Source organism: Periplaneta americana, chromosome 16 (genome assembly GCF_040183065.1).
Source record: "Periplaneta americana isolate PAMFEO1 chromosome 16, P.americana_PAMFEO1_priV1, whole genome shotgun sequence".
Lineage (NCBI taxonomy): Eukaryota > Metazoa > Arthropoda > Insecta > Blattodea > Blattidae > Periplaneta > Periplaneta americana.
The window spans coordinates 135664113-135690051 of NC_091132.1; the positions used below are offsets into that span (position 1 = coordinate 135664113).

Here is a 25939-nt window from a genome sequence, read left to right on the forward strand (position 1 = left end):
ACCACTTGATTAATATTCCTCCTTTTCAGAACTCCACCATTTTGAATTATTCTTCTAATAAATTTCTTAATATTCTGTACTATAAGTACACTTTGTTTTCGTAACTTCGTCCCCTTTCCTATTGCGATTTATTACAATTCTTACGTTTAGTTGGCGTCATTTCAGAAGAAGGCCCTGGTTGTGGCTGTGAAGGCACTTCACTATTATTATAGTTTATCCACAGCCGAAAGAAATTAAACATTGTAAATTCACTGAGAACCACAACACGCTTAGACACAACTGAAACCGTAATGCAGTGGCAGGGATATTCTTTCAAAAATGGAAAATTCACAACACATCATTCTCGGCAGTCTCCTGGCGGTATCTTTGTCCACAGTTTCACTAATTGGGGGAGTGTGTCAGTCAGATTTATGGCTTCCTGAACTGAACCCTGCAACGATGGTTCTTTACTTGTGAAACCAAGAGTGAGTATGTATGTATGTATGTATGTATGTATGTATGTATGTATGTATGTATGTATGTATGTATGTATGTATGTATGTATGTATGTATGTATGTATGTATGTATGTATGTATGTTTTTATGTATGTATCCACACTGCAAATGGGTATATACCCGGTGGCAGTGGTAACTAATTACACTCAATAATGACAATTAATAATAAACACAATTAACAAAAATACAATTAATAATAAATTAATAATGATAATAATATTAATAATAATAATAATAATAATAATAATAATAATAATAATAACAATAATAATAACAGGGAGCATCCTAAATTAAATGAAGCACGATCACTTAAAATAACATTTAAAATAAATCTAATTTGTATCTTAACCCTAAGTTCGAACTAAAATTCACGAGTATGATATGTTCATACATGCACAAGTACCTTTAAGCACTACACTCATTTCGCTGACAACTCACTCACTGCACTGGAACTACGACACATTTCACTGATACTATCCTGCTTTCACTAACACTACTTGAACTTGGTTTCGATTTCTGCTTGGACTGATTACCTGGTTGGATTTTTTCCGAGGTTTTCCCTAACCATAAGGCCAATATTAGGTAATCTATGATGAATCCTTGGCCTCATCTCGCCACCAATGCTAAATAACCCAGTAGTTGATACATCATCGTTAAATAACCAAGTTAAAAATACACCAGTTTTGTTTATTCTAGGAAACTGCGCAGTTCATACAGCTTCTTTAAATAACCTATTAAGAGTCTAATTTCTGGAATAAAAAGCTGTTGTGCTATCACTTAATAGTGCTTTTATAGTAAATATACTGGTACTGTAGATAGCATATCGTAATAAACGCATTTTTCTTTCAGTTGAAGATGAAGACGACAAAGAACAAAGACAGTCAGTGGAATTGGAAGAAGTAACTTTGGAAGAAGAAGATGAAGAGAAAGAAAAGACTGAAGCAGAAGTAAAAGAAGGAGAGGAAACAGGAGCAGAAGAAGACGAAGACAAAGATAGGGAGGAAGAAAGTAAAGAAAAAGAGAAAGAGGAAGGTGAAGAAGGAGCAGAGGATGAAGAAGGCGATGAAGGAGCGCCAAAGCAAGGTCTTGGAGGTTCTCCACAACTTGTTAAAGCAGGTCCTAAAAAAAAACTCACCAACCAATTTAATTTTTGCGAACGTGCTACACTCACGTACAATAATGCAGTCAGGGTGAGTAATACTCCTAGTCTGTTTAGTTATTGAGATAACATTTCTTTCATTGTGAATAAGGTGGTGTCCACTCCTGTGGAGTAACGGTCAGCACGTCTGGCCGCGAAACCGGGTGGCCTGGGTTCGAATCCCTGTCGGGGCAAGTTACCTGGTTGAGGTTTTTTCCGGAGTTTTCCCTCAACCCAATACGAGCAAATACTGGGTAACTTTCGGTGCTGGACCCCGGACTCATTTCACTGGCATTATCACCTTCATTTCATTCAGATGCTAAATAACGTATGTAGATGTTGATACAGTATCGTAAAATAACCCAATAAAATAAAACAAATAAAATAAATAAGGTGGTGGAATTTCTGGTTAAATATTCAGAAGGTATCTAGCAGTAATATGCAGGTTTATCCCTTAAGCACGGAGACTCAGGGGCGGCTCGTCCATAAGAGCTGCGGAGCTGCAGCACTCCCTGCTTTGACAGGAAAATAAAAATAATATTTATTTTAATTTGTAGAAGAATTGTTACAGCTTTTATTGGTAAATTGCTTTATATTTCATCTGCCCGGGAATATGTACTATTATCTTATGCATTATCTTTTTGCGCGTCGACTGTACTGGAATTGACACTGGGATCTGCAGGGTGGGACAGATAATAGAGAGTGTGTCTTGCTAGGTCAGGGAGTGGAGAGGTGAAGCGAAACAGAGGGAAACTGCCGCTGTTTAAAACCCATATTTCGCTGCAGTGGCTTACAGAGCCAGGCGACAAGGGAAGATCTTTCCTCCTCTCCCACACCGCTATTGTAATGCTACGTCAAATGGATTCTCTATTCCCTTGAAACTTAATGACAATATTTTTATTTTCTTTTCACATACTTATTGTTGTAGAATCTTATCGAGTTAATATAACGAAATTAATATTCTCTTTTGCCTTATTATTACGTATATATCCAGCAGAACCTAATATTTGCCTTAACTCAAAATGACTGCACGATATAGCACGTAAAATACGAAAAAGATTTATTTTCCAGTTTTAGAAAACTGTTGACCATCAGTAAGCTTATATCTGAGTATTGCTTTGGTGTGACGTTTTAGTACCGTAACTTAACCAGTGCAAATTTGCAAGCATGGGAGTATGTGAATTACAGAATATTAATTTTATTTTTCTCAACTTTCCCTTGCGGAGAAAATTGATGTAATGAAGTGAAATTAAAGAGTCGTTCGTTACCCGACTTAAATCTTACTCAAGCTTCAACCAGCCGAAATAGTGCATATATGTAAGGAAGTATAACAATGAAATTTATGCTGAGCATTTGTGGTTGCCTCCTCTTCGGTGGTAATACTGCATAGACTAGGAATGGTGTGACAGATTTAGGACATTTGCCCCTAAAAACTAAAAAGCACGAATCTTCGCAATCTCACCTGAAAAATATTGTGTCATTGGCTATGTTAGGCAAAACTAATATTGCTGCGCAATTAAGTGAAACGAACAGAACAAACATACTCAAACATAATCAAGAAGTGAGAAAAAATCGTGAAATTATTTTAAAAAATACTGATTGTATCAAATTTTGTGGCCAATATGAACTTCACCTTAGGGGACATGATGAAAAAACGATTCGAAGGACTCTGGTGTATTTCGTGGGTTGCTACAGTTGCTAAACGAGTCTCTCAAAAATCATTTGGAACATGCCACTGTTTAAAGGTAATTCTAAGACAATTCAGAAAGAACTGATAGATTGCAAGTTGAGTGTCTGCTGCTGATCAGAAATTCAGACTGAAATCGATGGTACCTATTAGTTTTTTTTTAGCGATTAGCAAATGATGCTACAGACATCTCCCAACTAAGTCAGAAAGTTTTGGTTTTTCTATATGTAGTGCATTTATTTTTGTCCTATACTGATTAGTAATGGTATCAAGAAGTGAAATTTGTGTGTACCAAAATCTACTGCAGCTCTCCCAATCCACAAGTTCACGAGCCGCCACTGCGGAGACTAGATATCTGTCTGTGATTTTCATCAGAAAGACCCTAACGAGTCTGAAGAGAATTTCTCTGACTCCACACTTGCACAATCACTAACTTATAAAGTGTTTTATTAATGTTTGATGTCATTCTTTAAATATTATATTTAATTATTAATTCTGCGTGTAGAAGGGCGCATGTTTTTTAACTACGTTATTCTCCTGCTCCTTGTTCTCCTTACTTTCGCTCCATTAGATGACGTAATTTTCGAAAAATTCTTCCACTGGATTTTCTCCTGGTTGGTGGACACTCCTAATAACACGATTGCCAAAGATCCGTGTAATTAATTGCTTTGCGGGGTGTAGATAAGAGATGGACTGTCATCTTGTATGAAGATTATGTTTTCCAGGCCTCAATCTAGGGGTGACACAATTCTTTAGTATACTGTAGTAGTGCTCCCCATTTACTGCGACAGTCTCTATTATTTCAATGCTTTCTTCTTCAAAGAAATATGAACCAATTATATGGTGTTATGCATCACTTGACCAAGCGCCAAAACTCAATTCTGAGATATTTGCATAAACGCGAAAGCTTGTGTATTGGCCCTAAATTTAAAATTTCTGTGGAATGAAGTGTTACATACCAAAATGAAGATGAAGACGTAAATTGTCTTGTATATATATATCAAAATTAATAATATCCCTCAAATGTTGCCGTTATTCAAGAAAATGTCGCTTGGTTACTTGATGCTTTATATAGTTAATGCAATTTTTTTCTTGCGTGAGCTTTCTGCTCTCTTCATTTCTTGCTTAGATAAGCGTAAAGTTTTAGTGTTTAGTACATTTACGGGCAATGGCCTTGCGAGCCGTAACTCGCTGATCCCTGAAGCACCGGACTCCCCTCAGCGGTGCTTTAGGGATCAGCAAGTTACAGCTTGCAAGACCACTGGCAGCAAATGTACTAAACACTAAAACTTGACGCTTATCTAAGCAAGAAATGTAGAGAGCAGAAAGCTCACGCAAGTAACTTGAAAGCTCCAAAGAGATTGATAGCAATTTTTTTGTTTTGCATCACTTGACTAAGAGATAAAAATGTCGTTTGATCTTTTGATGCAATTAAGAGAATATCAGTGTAGGAAATTGGGACTACTCTACAAACTCTTTATGTGAAATGCAAATGAAAGATTAATTACTCAAAGATTACATATTCCACAATAAGTATTACACCTTATTCTTTAAGAAAATTTGATTATAGACCCAATTTTATGAGTAAAATTAAATTAAAACAGCATGTTCTCAGCATTAAAACTTTCTTGCACAATAATCATAAAAAATTACTATGTTTCAAACAAAAATCAACTTGAAAACATCGTAATTATTTAAACTTCAATCAAGAAATTTACGAAATTTATAATAGGGTATTTAATATACTAAGAATAAAGTACAAAAGTTACATTTGGAAATGAAACAATTTCAGTCAAAATATTTATTAGTACAAAAATAAAATTTCTGTGACTAAGAAAATGTAAATCAGAATCTTCAGATTGATCGAGATCCAAACATATATTTTCATAATTAGATCACTCTATATCTTCACCTACTTCAGAGTCACTGCACAGATAGATTTTGCATCGTTTGCAGTAAGTTTCATGAGGGAGTGTAAGTTATGAAGTTTCACTTTTGAAATAGATTTTCTACTGGGTCATAAGGGAGGGAGTAGATCATGTAGAATTTATGCATTTTCATTTTGAATCCGGTGACTAGCTGTAGATTTCTCCATAGCTTGTTCTGCATTGAACTGAGTTTTGAAGAATATGCTGCTAACGGATGTTAGGAGGTGATCAGAACATTGTTTAGCACAGGGTGGCTTACATTTTGAACACTTACAATGAAGAGTGTACGTACGTAAAAAACATACAGCATTTCTCAGAAGATATCATTTTTGTTACTTTGTGAGTAAACAATAAAAGTAAAAAAAAAAAAAAGTTTCAGTAAAAGTTGTTTCTTTTGAAAAGTAGTTTCCAATGGTATCTTCAGTGACCCATGTTCTCATTTGAAATTTCGAAGTTGACCACAGGTACTCCTACTTCCAGTTTGTTACCTACGGGAAATAGTACTACAGTGAAACTTCCCTTACCGGACACTTCCCAATAGCGGACTCCTCTCAGTAGCGGACATTTTAAAATTCCCCTGCAAATTAACATTGGCCCTTATGATAAAATTCTTCCAAATAGTGGACATTCTCAATAACGGACGCGGACACTGAAATGTATCTCCCAACAGCAATTAAAACTACCAAATAACGGACAGCGTGAAAAAAAAGAAAAAAGGTTGTAATTTAACGGAATTCTTTGCAGCAATCATTATCGTGCATTTGAACGTTCTTGTACTTTACTGAAAGTAAGCAGCACAGTTGTTAGTTGTGATACTGTATGTGAGCAGTCCGTACTTTTTCAGTTTGTCAAGTTGAGTGTTTGGAAGTACAGTCATATTAAAAATGTCACAAAAACGTAAACGTTTGTCACTAAAAGAGAAAGTGGATATTGTAAAGCATAGTGAGAAGGAGAAATTTAGTGTTCGTGAGCTGGCCACAAAGTTTAATGTGGAAAAACTCAGGTTATTAAAATTTTGAAAACAAGGATGTTAGTTATTTTAAAATCATACACTGCGAATGCAATTCTAGATTTCTTTGTGTAAGGTGAAGTGATGTTTATTTCATTTCCGAAACATTTACTAGTACGATTTCTCTCTGGATGAATACTGTAAACAATCTCACAATCTCACTGTCTATTGTACTGTAAAATTTAGTGTTGAATAATATGTATGAGAAATTTTAATGTACTGTATACATACTAACGATTTTCTAAATAGCAGACACTTCTCAATAACGGACATTTAATTTTTCCCCAGCGGTGTCCGCTACTGGGAAGTTTCACTGTACCACCAATCGATTCTTTACATAGGTTTTGGTCATCAAATTTTTTTATGAACAACCAATATCTCATAGTTTTCGAGAAAAGAAGCTGATACGAGTGGTCATAATTATTATTATTATTATTATTATTATTATTATTATTATTATTATTATTATTATTATTATTATTATTATTATTATTATTATTATTCCAAAAATATTGGTACAAAATAACCTTATAGTAAAATATTTAGACATGTTATGTAAGACATATTATTTGAAACCATCCATATTCTTAGGAGAGTGTTTTATGAGAAAAGATATTCTTCTGAGAAAGATACGTGCAATTGGAGTGTATTTCGATAAACAAATAATTTCTTTTCCTTGTTACTGTACCTATCACTATCACTTGGGAAATCTGAATTAGTGATTTGTCTTCAAGCCAATGGACAATATACACGTCTAAAAAGTGTGAAATTTATTTTATTTCTAGAGTCTCGAAACACAGACAATACCTCCACCTCGAGCTACTTTCTCAGCAAATGTGACGCAGTGGATTATATATGACGCTTATCAGAATGACTTTGAAGCACAACAACGAGAGAAAGAAAAAGAAAAGGAAAAAAAGGAAAAAGCTGTACCCACCCTAAAACCAGAGGTTAAGAAGAAGGATCTTGCTCTGACTTCTGATGTTACTAATCGTACATTACTGGCAGTTAAGACACTAGAAAGAATGATAAATCAAAACACTTATGACGACATAGCACAAGGTAACAAATTATTTTGTTTATATGCTTTCTAATCGTTACTACATGTTAAAGAAAACCATAGACATCTAAGTTATTTTAATCGTCTTTTAAAATGTTAAAGAAAATTGCAGTCAATACTGACTTGCTACAAAAGAGTAGAATGTTACTACCGGTGCTCTGATTCTTGTCGGGAGAAGTCTTCTAAACTAAAAACAAAATTTTGCTCATTTGTTTTCCTCCTCTTTTTCAATCATCTCGTTGTCGTTTATTTTCCTTCATTTTCTCTTCCTTGTTCCCCATTTCCTCTTTCTCCTCCTGCTCATCTTCTCATATTTCACCATTTTTTTCTTCTGTTGATCTAAATGAGGGGTTGGAAAGCAATGGTGGATTGTTAATGTTTAGGTGAGGGGTTTGGACTTTTTCCATTGCTGGTTGTCACAATCAAAAATTAAGACACAACGTTTCGAAGGGTGGTTCTCCCTTTGTCTTCAGGTGGAAGGAAGGAGAGAAGAGAAAAAAACCTACTGTTGGGATCGTTATGTACAGCTATTCTGATCAGTCATATTAATTAATTCTGACACCTGACTTGAGCCTTATTATACAGTTTATTACGATTATAGTATTGGACACTGATCCCACATCACCATATTGGAAGAACAACATCATCGTCAAATTAAATGTATATTACTATCAACATTAAACAACCCAATTTATAATATTAGCATTTATAAGACAATCATATTAATTTGAAATAACAATCAAGATAAAATATGAGACACACACCATGGTACATACGTTTGAGTGGTTAAAATATGTGCATTAATGGGAAACAGAAATATGAACACAATAAATGTATTCAAATACTGTCATTTGCAACTCTTCACATTCACAACATTTCTACCTTAGTTTTATATTTTATTATTTTTATTTTTATTCTTTTACATCAAGTTACTTCATTATTCCATGTATGAAGACTTGCAAACATATATACTTTGCAACTTACACGTGTATTTTAAATAATTGACAGTAAGGGCTGTCATATAAGAATGTCAAAATGTATCATAACCATGTTGATTTTAATAAGGTTCAGTTTGCATGTCACTAAATATGTATTGTATTTGTAGAAATTATGTAGAGATTATTGATATTACCGAAATGTACTTCGTATCTGATGATGTTGGCTCTGACCAACGAAAACGTTTATACATCTTTTAAACATGTAAAGGTTTAACACCTTAAACATATGTTGTGAAGTCAGTGACTGAAATAAATACTTTTAATATACTCTTCACCTTAGTCTTGTACCAAAATTTTCTTATTAAACAAGCCCCCATACCAGTAGAAAATCAAAATGTTGTTCTGTATGAATACTTTGTCAAGTCACTATATACCTTAAAGTGCTGTTCTTGGATAGCATTTTCCGAACTTTCTGAACAATTATACTCAAAGGTGCCAACTTATAATTTTAAGCATGGGGGCAGGAAGGATTGTGTGAGTTATCAGGTGGTATACTGGTATGTATTTCTACACATGTGATACTCAGCTATTACACTTAGCATTAAGCTTTTATTAAATTTTACTTGTTTCCACTCATGTCTATGTTATCACTCTCTTACACAACAACATAATTATTAACTCAATCCAAGGCTCCCACCATACAGTTTTAATACAAGGAGACCTCCAGTAAACACATAATTGAGAATGAATTTAAACATTTAGGATTGGACGAACCTAAGGTACCGTACAAAGGAAATGAAAGTTACCGGTACTGCGAAAGTATGATTATGGTTCAATTGATTGTCACAGTTTCACTCCAAAAGAACGATAATCGAATCTTCAGGAAGTTGTTATTATAAAAAAAATCACCAGGGCATAAGGACTTGTTTGCCCTCGTACCCAAATGTACTCCTGTTGTCCCCTGGAGTCGGCACCTATGATTATTCTATATATCATGTCATCAGTCTTAAGCAAGCAGCCGAGTGTGGAGGTTCATTTGTGCAAGTCAGTGGAAGTAAGCGTAGCAGAGGCATTGACCTGTGTAATGAGTGAAAGAAGCCGGAGTGAAATGGAGGATATTGAAATGAAACAAGATTTAGTAGCATTGAAGGAGACCATAGCGGAGATGAGGAAGAAGATGGAAGAAATCCAACACGAAAATGAAGATTTGAAAAGTAAATGGGAGCACTTAGAGGTGGAAAAGAGGAGAAAGAACTTGATATTTTTTGGAGTACAAGAAAAGGAAAAGGAACATAATGGTGAAACATACGAGAAGATAATAGGAGTGTGCTGGGAGTGTTTTGGGATGGCTTTGAGCGATGGACAAATTGTGGATGTATTTAGAATAGGGAGAAGAAATCGAAATCGCAATCCAGATCAAGTTAGGCCTATACTAGTGAAATTCAAGAGCATGATAACGAAGGATAAGATCGTGAGAAACAGAAGGTTGCTAGGGAATACTTCCATCAGAATGGACAATGACTGGAGTTATGAAGTAAGGAGCAGAAGACTGGTTTTGGTCCCTTTCCTGAAAGAAGCTAGGAAAAGTGGTCAGTTTGCAAAACTGTGTAGAGACAAATTGAAGATTAACTATTTGATCTTTAGTGTAGAAGAGTGTCTCGAAAGCATTAAGGAACCAGCAGTAGATTCGGAAGAGATGGAGAGGAACAGAAGAGCCCTGAAGGAGAAAATTAGGAGATTAGTGTCGAGGAGCATTGGAAATGATATCAGCTCGGACAACATTCATGAAAATGGCAAGACAAGCACGACACGGAGTTCATCAGATAGACATGGAATGCGGAAAGAAGCAACTTTAAGCGATCGAGAGAAGCCTATGACGTCATCTGAGGAGGAAATATCAAAACGTAGCAGAAATCTACAAACGCGTCAAAATTCCTGCAATCGGCATTTTGAGGCGATTCCAAGGCGAGTACGTGAGTTGCGGAGTCAGGGGAAAACAACGACAAGACAAGTGAAGAAAAATGGAATGGATCCAGAGAGCAGTGATGAAGGAATAAAAGTGAATAGTAAAAAGAAACATTATGATTTAAGAAGTTGGTTTAGGGGGGAAGTAGTGGGGGGAAAATACAAGAAAATAGTGGGGGGGGGGGAGTCAAGATATCAATAGGAAGTGAAGTGAAGTGAAGTGAAGTGAAGTGAAGGGAGGATATAAGTGTGGGGATCAGTAGTGGAGAAGTGGGGAAATATAGATAGGTAGGCTGGTGAACAAGAGGTGACAAGATACATTCAAAGAGAACATAAGTGAAAGAGAGAAGGAAGTAAATTATGACTTGCATAAATCTGCTATGTAATAAGGTGGAATGGCACTGTATACAAAATATGTGAAGTGCCATTTCACCGGAAGTAAGTGCTTAACAACAAATATATATCATATCATATCATATCATATCATATCATATCATATCATATCATATCATATCATATCATATCATATCATATATCATATCATATCATATATATCATATCATATCATATCATATCATATCATATCATATCATATCATATCATATCATATCATATCATATATCATGTCATGTGCAACTTAATTTAATCATTAATTTTATGACCGCATAGCAGTCCATTTATAATATAAAAATTGAAATAGCGATATGTTTTACCTCAGTATATAATTTTATTTTATTTCTTCCAAGATTATAGATATTGGGAAGATCCATCTGATGAATATCGAGACGAGGAAGGAACTTTGTTACCTCTGTGGAAGTTTGTCTATGAAAAAACTAAAAAGAACAATGTGACAGACTTGGTTTGGAGTCCTACATATTACGATCTTTTTGCTGTAGCTTTTGGCAGTTGTAAGTAAACATTACAAGTTATTGATAATAATACTCACAAGTTCAAGTCTCTTATTTTACTCTCTCTCTCTCTCTCTCTCTCTCTCTCTCTCTTCCCTCTCTCCCTCCTCCTCCCTCCTCTCACCCTATACACACTATATACACATGCACGCATATATACATACATGTGTGTGTGTGTGTGTGTGTGTGCAATAGAGACCGGCAAATCAGACAAGACTCACGCCCGTACCTGGTTGCCGCCAGGCTTGGGTTCTGGTGAGGCTACAAAGCAAGTTAACTTTTAAGACTGAACCCATTCAGCCCGGGTTTCTTAAGTTCAGTCCAGGCTGGACCCAAGAAAGCCTGCCTGTTTGCTCGTATTGTGAGGCAGAGTGACTTGCATTCACGGAAGCCAGTCTGCGCTGGTTAAGATGAAACCGTACTAGTTTGAAATTTAAGTTCGTTGACTAATTAGTCACTTCAAAAAATCTTTATTTTATGGTCCAACACGGCAGAAAATTCTTGATTAAAGAAATATAGTTTTACAATTTATTGCACTGACCACAGAATTTCATAAAATAATAAGATACATATTATACATTTACGACACATACATAAAGCCTATCTTAACGTACTGTGGTGAAGCACTAACAACCTCATCAACCACAAATAAACAGATATTAGAACGCACTCAAAACCAAGCTTTACGTCTCATCACTGGTGCAATCAAAACTACTCCAATTGAAGCCATGCAAATAATCACATCTAATAAACCAGTTGTAACAGATCTTGAAACACAAGCCCTTTTAAACTATGAAAAATTAAGAAGGCTTCCAAATTGGGATAAATGGAGTAAATACAAAGATTCTAAATTTACATTGAGGACTCAAAATGGATACATACAAGAGGTAGAAAAGCTTAAGCAAATTCTAGAAATACCAAGTGAAAAGGAAAACTTGATGTCTCGATATAATCCACTTAATAACTTCAAAGTAGATTGCTGCCTTGATCTTGATGAAGTCTTCAACAAAAAAGATATAAATCCAGAAATAGCAAAAGCCATTGCCCTACAAACAATTAATAGAAAATATCCACAAAAGGACTGGTTGTACATTTACACTGATGGATCTCTCATGGATCAAAATGAAGGAGCTGGAGCAGGAGCTACTTGCCATTACTTTTCTCTTTATAAAAATGTTGGCAAGTACACAACAAATTTTGATGGCGAAGTTGAAGCCATTTATACATCACTTCAAAATGTATTTGTTTGGCTAAACCAGTGCAAAAACATAGTCATCCTGTCTGACTCCAAAGCTGCAATCCAGTCCATCAGCTCAACTATAACCCCTAAAATGGAAAAAGTAAAAGAAATTCATTGCATGGTAAAAACAAATTCAAATGCTAAATAAAAAAGTGGTCTTCCAATGGATCCCGGCCCACTGCGGACTGAACGGTAACGAGAAAGCAGATATGTTAGCAAAGAAAGGAACTTATATCAACTTAAAAACAAATTTCAAGTTCCCATATGAATCAATAAAGCGAGTCATAAAAAGAATAAGTTACAACGAACAGGCAAAACATCAAAATTCAAAATGGAAAGAATCATTCAAAGATCCAAACCTAATTCCTGATCTACCTCGAAAATCTGCCGTGGCCATGTTTAGATTGATTACTGGTCATGATTGCCTCAGTAAACACCTCCATCGTATTGGAGTACTGAATTCACCTAAATGCTTACTGTGCACCAGAGAAGAGGACATGGAGATGGAGCACCTGGCTAATTGTGAAACTCTTAGGACATTTGTGGACCTTCCATCAAAATATTGGGAAGCAAGAAGGATGATGACTTCATTGTTAAATCCAGAGCATTAGATACACACACACACACATATTATACATTTCATTTTTCTGCAAAATGTATCTGACTCAAGAAATAATGGCAGATAATTCTTGATTAAAGAAACATAGTCTTACGATTTATTGCACTACAGAAATCATAAAATAATAAGACAATATTACACAATTCATATTCCTGCAAAGTGTATCTGACTCAACAAAATACGTAGTAACATTTCGTAACTTGTGACCAGAAGTGGAGAGGAGAGGGGAGGGGAGGGATGGGAGGAGAGGAGAGGGGTGGAGGGGAGAGATGAGATGATATGAGAGATGAGATTAAAAGTAACATATTTTAAGGCAAACATATCAATAATAAATGAAGGATTTAAAATCGCCCATTTTTTGGTTCACCTTGTACCTGCTATACAATTTTAACCAATATAGTTATACAGTGACCCTTTTATTTTTACATGACCAGATAATATCCAATACTTAGAACAATTTACAGAAAGTACTATATGAACTTAATAAAGTGTCTAATGAAAATATTCCCAAACAAAAGTAGTGATGACATATTATGGCAGTCACAGTAGTGCTGTAACATCAAAAGCAATGTAATAGAGAATAATACCTTGAAACAAGCGACTCATTAAATTCTTAGGGCGTAATACCTTGATAAAAACAAAACAGAAAAGCTTAATTATTTAAACGGTACGATCAGAAGATTTTGAAAATAAATTAAGAAAGAACACACTTTTGATGTTTTGTGAAGTAATATCAGTATTAAGTTTGTTCTGTGAAGTGGAATATGAACTTTGCGGCAAAGACAAGACTAGATTCCAGGCAAATGAAAGCAAGTTCCTTCGAAGTGTAGCAGTACACAAAATTATACTTACTTACTTATTGGTTTTCAAGGAACCTGGAGGTTCATTGCCACCCTCATATAAGCCCGCCATTGGTCCCTATCCCGAGCAAGATTAATCCATTCTCTATCATCATATCCCACCTCCCTCAAATCCATTTTAATATTATCTTCCCATCTACGTCTCGGCCTCCCCAAAGGTCTTTTCCCCTCCGGGCTCCCAACTAACAATCTATATGCATTTCTGGATTCGCCCATACGTGCTACATGCCCTGCTCATCTCAAACGTCTGGATTTAATGTTCCTAATTATGTCAGGTGAAGAATACAATGCGTTCAGTTCTGTGTTGTGTAACTTTCTCCATTCTCCTGTAACTTCATCCCTCTTAGCCCCAAATATTTTCCTCAGCATCTTATTCTCAAACACCCTTAATCTCTGTTTCTCTCTCAAAGTGAGAGTCCAAGTTTCACAACCATACAGAACAACCGGTAATATAACTGTTTTATAAATTCTAACTTTCAGATTTTTCGACAGCAGACTGGATGATAAAAGTTTCTGAACCGAATAATAACAGGCATTTCCCATATTTATTCTGTGTTTAATTTCCTCCCGAGTATCATTTATATTTGTTACTCTTGCTCCCAGATATTTGAACTTCTCCACCTCTTCAAAAGATAAATTTCCAATTTTTATATTTCCATTTCGTACAATATTCTCGTCACGAGACATAATCATATATTCTTATTTGAAGGATTCGTAACAAGCTGTTTTTTACGGTGATGGGTTGTTAGCCCTTCGCCCACCCCCCAAGCTGGAGAACCACCCCTCATCGGCTGTCCGCAACTGCTTATTCAATATATTTACAGCTACCCTCCATATCTGGAGGCCGTCTCCTCGATCCACAACCTGAGGACGCGCCATGCCATGGTGATAGGGACCCACAATACATGGTATTACAAAATTATACTGTAAAAAAAAACGAATCAATCAGAAAAGAATTAAATATATTTAGTATAAATGAAAAATTGATTTATTATAGAAACAAATTAACATTCTATGTAAGTAGAATGAACCAACCTAGTAGAATTACATAATGTTTTAATATTACAGACCTGTCAGTAAACGAAGTATATAGGATGTTGAGTGGATGGAATCTAGGCAGTACAGGCAGAAACATCTAAGGCTTGATTGATTTTGTTGATAGCGATGATTTAATTAGACAACATATGAATTTTATTTTCTTGTTATACTTACATTTATTTATGTAAGTAAAATAACCTTCTAACAATATTGTCTAATTCCAGTTGACTTCATGAAACCACAGTCGGAAGGTGCAATGTGTCTCTTCACACTAAAAAATCCTTCATTTCCGGAGTATGTATGCACCGCTGAAAGTGGAGTAGTCTGTGTTGATATCCATCCTGTACATCCTTACCTCATTTGTATTGGAAAATATGATGGTAACGTGGCCGTTTATGATGTCCATTTAACACAGACTGAACCACAATATGAAAGTAATTCAGTCACCAATAAACACTGCGGAATAGTTTGGCAGGTAATACTTCATTATATTTATATTTCTTTCTTATGATATAATGATAAAGTATTTTAGAGAAGGCCTATCTACTATAAAAGCTTTTTAAAATATTGTCTCTTTCATACTTAGTGGTTTTAAGGAGAAAAAAGTAGTGCTTCTTCTCTTGTTGACTTATCCAAAGCATGTGACACTCTCTCTCATGACTGACAATATTCTTGTTGAAAAATTAAAATATCTATAAAAGGTAAAAGGTAAAGGTATCCCCGTAACATGCCATGAAGGCATTTGGGGGGCATGGAGGTAGAGCCCCATGCTTTCCATGACTTCGGCACTAGAATGAGGTGGTGTGGTCGGCACCACGCTCTGACCGTCTTTTACCCCCGGGAAATTAAAATATCTATACTAATAATAAATCTGTAAGCGAAATTTTTCTGGTAATTTTCGATTTTCCAAAAGTAATTGGTGTTAACATGTATAATTAATCATCCTGAAACCGAAAATCCCTTTTTTGAAATTTTTGTTTGTATGTCTGTCTATCTGTCTGTCTGTCTGTCTGGATGTTTGTTACCTTTTCACGCGATAATGGTTGAACGGATTTCGATGAAAATTGGAGCATAAATTAAGTTCGTTGTAACTTAGATTTTAGGCTATATGGCATTCAAAATACTTTATTTAAAAGGAGGGTTATAAGGGGGCCTGAATTAAATAAACCGAAATATCTCGCTTATTATTGATTTTTGTGAAAAATGTTACATAACAAAAGTTTCTTTAAAAATGATTTCCGATAAGTTTTATCCCAGGCAAAATTTTGATAGGACTGATATTTAAGTCTGTCTGTCTGTCTGGATGTTTGTTACCTTTTCACGCGATAATGGCTGAATGGATTTCGATGAAAATTGGAATATAAATTGGAATGTAGCTTAGATTTTAGGCTATATGACATTCAAAATACTTTATTTGAAAGGGGGGGTTATAAGGGGCCTGAATTAAATAAATCGAAATATCTCGCTTATTATTGATTTTTGTGATAAATGTTACATAACAAAAGTTTCTTTAAACATTATTTCCGATAAGTTTTGTTCCAGGCAAAAGTTTGATAGGACTGATATTTAAGGATATACAAAAGTTTTAAAATAACAATACAATACATTTTCAATGCCGCCTCAGCTTATAGTGTCGTTGTTCCGTAATTCCTATGTGCAAAATATAAAATTTTTCAGTAGGAAGAAAAAACGGATTTATTCATTCTATGGCAGTGGTACATAGGAGATCGTGAATTCTTACATTTTCGAAAGAAAGAAATATAATTGCATATAGGAGATTGTATTATTTGCTGTATAACTATTTAAGTTATTTAATAGAGCAAAAATCTGAAAATCGATATGTCACAAAGGAGTTATTGCAGGAACGACATCGATGGCTATAATGAAATTAAAACAAATGACTCCGTCTATTTAAGGCTGCCTTGACGTTTATCAATATTAATATACAGAGAATATTAAATTCGTCTGTTTGTATGAAGTAACCTCAGAAGCTAATTTGGATAATTCCTTCACTATCTGAAACTTGTAGTTTCTCTAGATGGATATAATACTATATATAAGGAATGAGGTAAGATGAAAATAGATCTTTACGCACAGAAAAATTATCTTCGTACATAATCCACTCTATTAATTTGGAGAGATTTATTAAAGATGCATTCAAGACTAATTTAGAAAAATGTTAAACGGATTATGGTTATATCAAAAACGGATGTTCTCTGAACAAATGGTCATATTTTAATTATTTGCATGTAATAACAAATAAGAAATATGTTAAAGGAATTATCATTGGACCAAATGAGTGGTCTCTGGACCAAAATGATCGCATTTTAATTACTTAAATACAATTTAAATGAAGTAACATATTAAACTATTTATCCTTCTATCAAACACGAATGTTCCCTGGGGCAGATGTCCTATTTTAATTATGTAATTACTTTATATTTATTTCTAACAAGTGCAGCGGAGCGCACGAGTACAGCTAGTTATGGAATAAGTGATGAAGCACTTTCAACTATTATTAAATTGTATTGTTTTATAAGGTTTTAGTGTGGACAATCATATTTATAACCTGCTTAATGTATCTTATGGTATTCCTAAAGGCTCCATACTTGGCCCATTATTTTTTATTATTTATATAAATTATTTTGCAGGTTATATTTATGATAAGAGTGTTTTATATACTGATGACACCACTTTCTTGATTACAAGTAAGTCTATGAATAGTTTTGAAAAATGTATTGAAGAACTAAATAACTATACCTGTACAAGTTGGTTTGATGCTACTAGATTAACTATAAATGAAAATAATACAGAATAAATAATATTTAGCCGATGCCCTTAGAAAACTAAAATACACCATCTAGGAAGAAGTCTACAGAACTGCCGACAATGGCAGTAATAGATGCATTGACATAATCGCTATTAGCGAATCCTTATCTCAGGGTGTTATCATCGACCCCACCATCAGGTTTGAAACATATAAAGGACAGCCTGATGACGTACATGAGGAGAAATGAGCAATCTACGTTCCAACCATCCAGTATTATAAAGATAAATACCAACTTCACGATATCAGTGTTATGGGATTGATGTTTGGAGCAAGAGGAACGATACCTAACTTCTCTTCTCAATTTTGTAATACCCTAGGACTGCACAAATCTTTTCTGAATGAACTGCCCTCCTCATAATTAGAGAATCAGTCAAACTCTTATGGAATCATGTATAAGGACTCTAATTCAGTGCACTGAAAAAACTGATGTGCCATTATAATTCTTCTTCTTGTTAGCTTATTCTGTTAACTGCCACTGTTTGTTTGTTTACTTGTTTGTCATTTTTCTCACTCTGTTATCTTTCATCATCTGTTTGTTCTTTTTTTGTTTTGTTTTGTATGCTTTGTCTAATGGCAGCCTCTAATCTGAGGAAGCTATATAAATATAAATAATATTAATATAAAAAGTGCAAAATTATTAAGCATAGAGATTAGATAGTAAACTAAATTGGGATAATCACATTATTAGTGTGCAGACTCTTGAAGATAACTTAAAAAGAGCAGTTTACAAATTATAATTCATTGCAAACAAATATAATTTTAAAATCTCTACAGAAAAAAAAAACTTAAGTTTTGGCTTTTATGGGATCAAACTCAATCTGAACTAAAATTGTAATAAAAAAATGAAATAACAGAATAAGTAACTTCCTTCATCTATCTTGGTTGTACCATGTCTTACATTACTTCTAGAGACTTAGTTTAGTTTAAATGTAGTTCTGTTTATAAGTATGCATAAGAGTATAATTATTTGACTTATTTGAACTGTTGTATCAGTGAAGCGAGGTGAGTCAGTGAAGTTATGGTTTTACAGTGCAGTGAATAGTTCCGATCAGTGATAATTTATAGCGTCAATGAAATGTGTTCTATAGTGTCAGTGAAATGTGTGCTAAAGTGTCAGTGAAATGCGTCATAGTGCCACTACAGTGAGTGAGATGAGAGTAAAGTGAAAGACTATTGAAACTTATGTAGGGCTTATACATAATTATGTAGGTTGTATTGTAAAATTAGGTATTTTAGGTATTTTATTTATGTTTTATTATTATTGTGTTAAATTGTATTGTGTATTCTTATTGTATTGTGTATTGTATAATTATATTGTGTATTGTAAATTTTATTGTGTATTGCTTATCATTTTATTGTGTATTGTTTATATTGTGTATACCACTGCCACCTGGTGCTTGCCCACTTCCAGTGTAAATAAATACATACATACATAGAAAATGAATTGGAAAATTCCTTGAGCTCTTAGAAACATTAAAAAAAACAATACTTCTAAAGGTTAGGCCAGATATGATATTACAGTATTACAAACCATTAGCTTTACCAACACTTTTGTATGGATCTGAAACTTGAACACTGACAATAGCTCAATTAAAAAGATTTGAAGCCACTGAGATGATACTACTCCAGCCCTTAGCTGGATAGACCCTTTTTTATCACATACACAAAGAAGAAAGATAGATATTAGACAAATTTTAATGTAGAAAATATTTGCAACAAAATTATAACATACAGGACAAATTGGTTTCAACATTCAGAAAGAATGCTCCCACACAGGATTCCAAACAAAATCATTAATTCACTGAACAACAAAATGTTAATATTAGAGAAGAAAAATTTGCTCCGATGCCGGGGATTGAACCTGGGTCCTTGGTTCTGCGTACCAAGCCCTCTCACCATTGAGCTACGCCGAAGTCCAATCCACAGTACTGGATCGAACCCCTCTCCTCCAGTGTTTTTCCCTTTGTGGCCTGACTCCAAGTTGGGCATGTATGTTGACAGACCACAAAGGAAAAAACACTGGAGGAGAGGAGTTCGATCCGGTGCTGTGGATTGGACTTCGGCATAGCTCAATGGTGAGAGGGCTTGGTACGTAGAACCAAGGACCCAGGTTCGATTGCTGGTGGTGCTGGAGCGAATTTTCTCCTCTAATATTAATTGTTACCATAACAGATATATTCTGTAGATCCAAAAAATAATAATCTTTACGTAAACATGAATTTTGCTCCGACTTTTAACAATGTGTCCCTTATGGTTTTGTGTGCGCTGAATCTGAAAATGCATCTCTTTTCTTCGTATCACCTATTGTTTTTAAGATATTCAATGATTTTACTTTTCCATAAATGCTCCCACAGGAAACATCTGGCGTGAGTTGGGGGTTGTAAACCAAAACAAAAGCTAATGCATTTTATGAGTTTATGACCAATTTCCGGTTTCTTATGGTTTTTGGCATGCTATTTTGTACTTCTAATAAATAAACAGATATTGGTCCCTTCTATTCAGTGAATTTCATAACAGTTCAAAGTAAGATCTATGCTCGTGTTGTGTTGTTACATGTACGAGAATACCCTAAATATACTATATAAAGAGTGGTAGTGTTTAAGTGATTAATTAATAACATAATTTTTATATAAAAGAGTGTTAGCGTGTAAGTAATTAATTAATAACACAGTTTTCAATTTAAAGCATTAGTCTTTGTGCAAACATAGGCCTACTCATAGCCATAATGCCGCGCCGGCAGTGTAGACTATAAATTCTTCGAATGTGTTTTGTTACTTCTGTGGTGAACATATGACTAAATCTCAAAGAAAAGCTCTTTCATTAAGAAAGTATATGAACTATATTTTAAATGCAAATTAGGTGATCAGGACAAAAATTTTGCAACCCATACAAGTTGTAGTAAATGTTCTCGATATTTGAAAGGATGGTTAAACAGCTCTCATCCTTCGATGCCATTTGTTATTCCGATGGTATGGAGACAACAAAAATACCATGTCACAGATTGTTATTTTTGTTTAACAAACGTTTCAGACTTTACCGGTACCTAAAAAAAATAAACACTCCATCATATATCCAAATTTTCCCCCAGCGCAACAATTCTCTTCCGATACCTAAACCACCTGAAAAATAGACCTTGGACGAAGAATCGAACTTTTCCCCTGAAGCTGGATCTTCCTTCATTCCTGACTCTGATTTTGAGTTTATAGAATCCAAAGAACTCCATATAATTTCACAATCGGAGTTAAATGACCTCATAAGATACCTAAATCTCACAAAAGTTAAGGCTGAACGATTAGCTTCTTGACTACAAGGATGGCACATTCTTCAGCCTGACACTGAAGTATCAGTCTATCATAAGCGTCAGCATACTATGTCATCATATTTTTCAAAAGAAGATGACCTTATTTATTTCTGTGATGTAAATGGACTTATGTCTGTTTGCTCAAATTTTCTTCGAAATTTTAGAGCAGACTACTACATCGAACTTGTGGAAACCATGTTAAGTGGATATGAGAAAATTGAGTGTAATATGTCTTTCAAAATACACTTTTTAGATTCTCATTTAGATTTTTTTCCCCCTAACTTTGGAGTGGTAAGCAACGAGCATGGGGAAAGATTTCATCAAGAAATATCTGAAATGTAAAGGCGATATAAGCATGCTTACTTACTATTGTTGATTCCTTGTAAAAGACAGTTCGGGTCTAGTTATAAACGGAAGTCATCCAGAAAATCCTTTTAAATGGTAAGTTCATATTCCGAGATTTTTTCATACGGATGAAATATTTTTATTGTTGTATTTTTTGTGTTTTAAACTATGTAACAACATTTTTATATCCAGTACAAATTTTTAAAGTTGTTCTCTAATGGCCGCAATTTGGGATCATTTAACCCATTTTGCTTCTTGCTTCCCAATAAAGTTGAGAGAAGTTTTTATTTTGTTGTGCTTCCTTGCTCAGTGCAGTGCATCGAATAGGTGTTCACTTCCCATAGATGAACCTGGTAAATTGCATAAGGGGGATAAAGTTACTCTCGTCCATGACATTCTTTAAGTCATACGTGTCCCCTGGGTAGTGCAAAATGAGTAACATAAATAGCCATGCTTCTCAAAAAATGCTCTTTTAAGAGCGAAACAGTCCAAGACTTCAGCTTGCTAAAATCAATCAATCTTCTTAATGTATCCAGCTATTTGCTGACAACATAAAGTCCACTGTAGTCTATTCAGTTGTTGTTTTTCACGAGAAATGAGGGGTATTTTGATCAGTGTTCATTATAGATGCCAGCCAGAGTTGGGGTGTAGTCAGTATATACTGCAGAGCTGTGTCTTCTGCAACGGTACTGATCAGCTTGCAAAATACTCCAATGGAATTCTAGAGGATTATCAACATTTTAAAAGTATTATGAGGCATTTCGAATCCCTTGTGTATTGTAATTTTATCATTAGCAGTGAGAAATTAAAAAGACAAAAGTTTTCTTCATAAAAAATTCAATTCACTTTCCCCGGAAAATGGTACGTGATGGGGCAATTTGGATTTTAAATTCAGATTTAGGGCACACATATTAGTAATACAGTGAAACTTCCCTTAACGGACACTTCCCAATACCGGACTCCTCTCAATAGAGGACATTTTAAAATTCTCCTGCAAAATAACATTGGCCTTTATGATAAAATTCTTCCAAATAGCGGACATTATCAATAATAGACGCGGACACTGAAATGTATCTCCCAACAACAATTAAAACTTCCAAATAATGGACAGCGTGAAAGAAAAAAAAAGAAAAAGATGGTTATAAATTAAATGGAATTCTTTACAACAATCATTATCGTGCATTTGGACGTTCTTGTATTTTATTGAAGGTAAGCAGCACAGTTGTTAGTTGTGATACTGTATGTGAGCAGTCCGTACTTTCTTAGTTTGTCAAGTTGAGTGTTCGGAAGTACAGTCACATTAAAAATGTCACAAAAACGTGAAGTTTGTCACTAAAAGAGAAAGTGGATATTGTAAAGCATAGTGAGAAGGAGAAATTAAGTGTTCATGAGCTGGCCACAAAGTTTAATGTGGGAAACACTCAGGTTAGTGAAATTTTGAAAAACAAGGATGTTATTTTAAAATCATACACTGAGAATGCAATTCTAGATTTCTTTGTGTAAGGTGAAGTGATACAGTGACTGATGTTTATTTCATTTACAAAACATTTACTGGTACGATTTCTCTCTGGATGAATACTGTAAGCAAAATCTCACTGTCTACTGTACTGTATTGTAAAATATAGTGTTGAATATGTATGAGAAATTTTTATGTACTGTATACATACTAACGATTTTATAAATAGTGGACACTTCTCAATAATGGACATTTAATTTTTCCCTGGCAGTGTCCGCTATTGGGAAGTTTCACTGAATTCACCTATTTTTATTTCGGAGCAAGACAAAAAGTAAAAATTTGTTGTTCAGTGATAATTATGAGAGGCATTCCATATTGATATACACTTTAAAATTTCCCACCATCCATGGTCCGCCATTTGGCTTGTCATTGCAGTTGCAAGCATGTAGTACATTGGTCTGCCTGCAGGTGGTAGCACGATACAAAGGAGTGTAATCCCTGCAAACTACAGCGCACTTCCCAACCTGCTGTCATTACGTGAGTGGACAGCATGAAGAGTGATCATCAAGGACAGTGCTGGAAATATGGCCGCACATCAACGAAGAAGGGAACCAGTTCTGGAAGGAAAGTGACTGTGACAACGCCAGTCAACATCTCTAGAGTGGAGCAGCATATTCTGGAGAACAGGTGCCACATTCTCGGAACTGGAGACGGCCACAGGACTTGCCAGAATCATCCTGCATTGCATAGTGCATGAACACCTAAAGATAGGGAAGGTGTCTGCCAGGTGGGTCTCTAAGCCCCTGACTGCAGCACACAGATAACAACACAAGGACATGAGCAGTGATCTTCTTCAACGCCACAGCCAGGATCCAGATGGCTTCATGTCCAAACTCGTCACTGATGATGAGACTTGGCTCCATTACCATGAGCCAGAGAACAACGTCCAATCAATGCAGTGGAAGCATAAAGGCAGTCCATGCTGAAGAAGTTCCGAACAGCACCGTCAGTAGGCAAACACATGGTCACAGTCTTCTGGGACAATGATGGAATCATCCTCATTGACTGGCTCGAACCAGGGACCACCATTAACAGCACGGCGTATGTGCTATGCAATTCAAAAATGACCAGAAAAATGGGCGAAAGGTGTGCTCCTGCAACATGATAATGCTTGTCCCCACATGAGTCGGGCAACCATGACTGCCATTGCTGAGATGGTGTTCCAGGTGCTGCCACATCCACCTTATGTGTTATGGGTCAATTTCTTCTTCGTAAACGTGATTTAGGATCCAGCTACAAAAGCAGTCTTTCAAAAGAGCCGTCCATGTACTGCTATAGCAGTTATTTTATAGGGTTTCAATTTTAAGAGTTTTGTGGCTTTAAATGCAGAAGCTTTGGGAATCCCAAGTCTTTATGTTGATTTTGTAGAATTCCAATACTACTGTCACAGCAGTTACGAGTTACATGCATGTGTCATTGGCTGCGTTCAGCTGGGACAGCGCTGAGGTAGCGCTGAAATAGCAACAGCATTGAATGCCTTGCTGGCTGACAGCGCTGAAATAGCGGGCGCCATTTTTCGTAGCAACATTTTTTTCGCTGCAAGCCTGCTGCTAGCCAGCGAAAGTGGAGGGGGTAGGCAACAACCAATGGTATCATATATTCCGGAGTAGACGGAACAATAACAGCGTGTTTGTTTGTAAACAGCAGACATTTTGCAATGGTCATTCAGGAACTCACAGCCACTGTAACTCAGCAAAAATGAATAACTGAATTAATGCTGTCCCGGCTGAACGCAGCCATTGCCTGTACTGGAGAAACATATTCTAAAAGAAACTTAACACAAGTTTTTTTTTAGGTCCATTGGGGAGTCGACATGCCAGATGGAGAAGTGAATTTTTTCTCTGTGTCTGCAGATGGAAATGTTTACAACTGGGTGCTCACTCAACACGAACTTACACAAACGTTGATTATCTCTCTATTTCTGTCCTGTGATCCAATAGCTGGCCCTGATGGAACGCAGATATCAATGACAGGTTTGTTATGTAGATTGTCTTTTTACATTGTTCGGTTAATTTTTAAAATGGAGTCAAATCTTTAGTGCAGATTTAAGGGAGGGTAAGGCCAATTTTTAATGATAATCCTTTAACATAACAGTTGCTGAAGTTACGATTGCAGACGGAATAAGAAATTACATTAGAGAGCAGGTACACATATTTCTGTGTTGTTTGGGTAAAGGGAGATAAATCATAAAAATGAGTTTGGAGATAAATGAAAATTAAACTTCGTACTCTTATTGCAAATCATTTTCTACACAAATAAAACACATCAACTGCTAGTATTCTTTCGATTTTTGCACACCCACTTGCAGTGGCGCCAACTTTTTAAAAACATTGGGTGGGCGCAAACACTTGATCATAATTTCCCATAAGAATCTCATAAATCCTCCCTTTAATGATATTATTTTTCGTAATATTGATATGACTATGGGCTCTTTTCCAGGATGTGGAACTACTATTACATTCCATCCTACCCAGCAACTTATATTTCTGATTGGTACAGAAGAAGGCAATATTTACAAATGCAGTACAGCATATGCTTCCCTTTACCTCGCAACATATGAAGCACATCACATGCCTGTTTATAAAATCGATTATAATAAATTTTATCCTGACATCTTCATTTCATGTAGTGCTGATTGGAGAGTAAAGATATGGGAAGATGGACGGAGGTAAGTATGTCTTAATTCTTATTTCTACCCCCTTGCAGGGAATATTATCTTTATGTGGGAAACATTGTAGTACATTTGCATTACATCCAGATGTGGACAACCCAGTCGTCCTTGTTGGTCAAATGATTACTATGTTCGCCATTAAACCGAAGATTCGTGGTTTCAAACCTAGTAGAGAACATAGAATCTTTCCACGTTTCCTATGAAAGTTGTTTGTTTTGAAGAGCTCTATCAAATGGTACCACATTTGACCACGACTCCCATTTGAAATTTTAAAGTAATATGCCACTGACCATACTTCCTGTTAGGACTGATTGATGAAATCAAGCTCAATTGAAAGTTCGCATGTGCTTTAGTAATAAATATTTTTGTCTCGAAAATTTTAATGCACTAG

At 35.3% G+C, this 25939-nt stretch overlaps 1 protein-coding gene across 1 annotated transcript in view; it reads left to right on the plus strand.

Annotated features, from left to right (window-relative positions):
- The window catches only part of LOC138691248 (dynein intermediate chain 2, ciliary), a 73331-nt gene that overhangs the window by 33153 nt on the left and 14239 nt on the right, over window positions 1–25939 (plus strand). Inside the window, exons 4-9 of the mRNA XM_069813072.1 lie at window positions 1345–1685; window positions 7043–7319; window positions 10967–11128; window positions 15110–15360; window positions 24673–24850; window positions 25317–25545. Of these exons, the coding sequence (XP_069669173.1) occupies window positions 1345–1685; window positions 7043–7319; window positions 10967–11128; window positions 15110–15360; window positions 24673–24850; window positions 25317–25545 (1438 nt within the window). The remainder of the gene's footprint in view (window positions 1–1344; window positions 1686–7042; window positions 7320–10966; window positions 11129–15109; window positions 15361–24672; window positions 24851–25316; window positions 25546–25939) is intronic.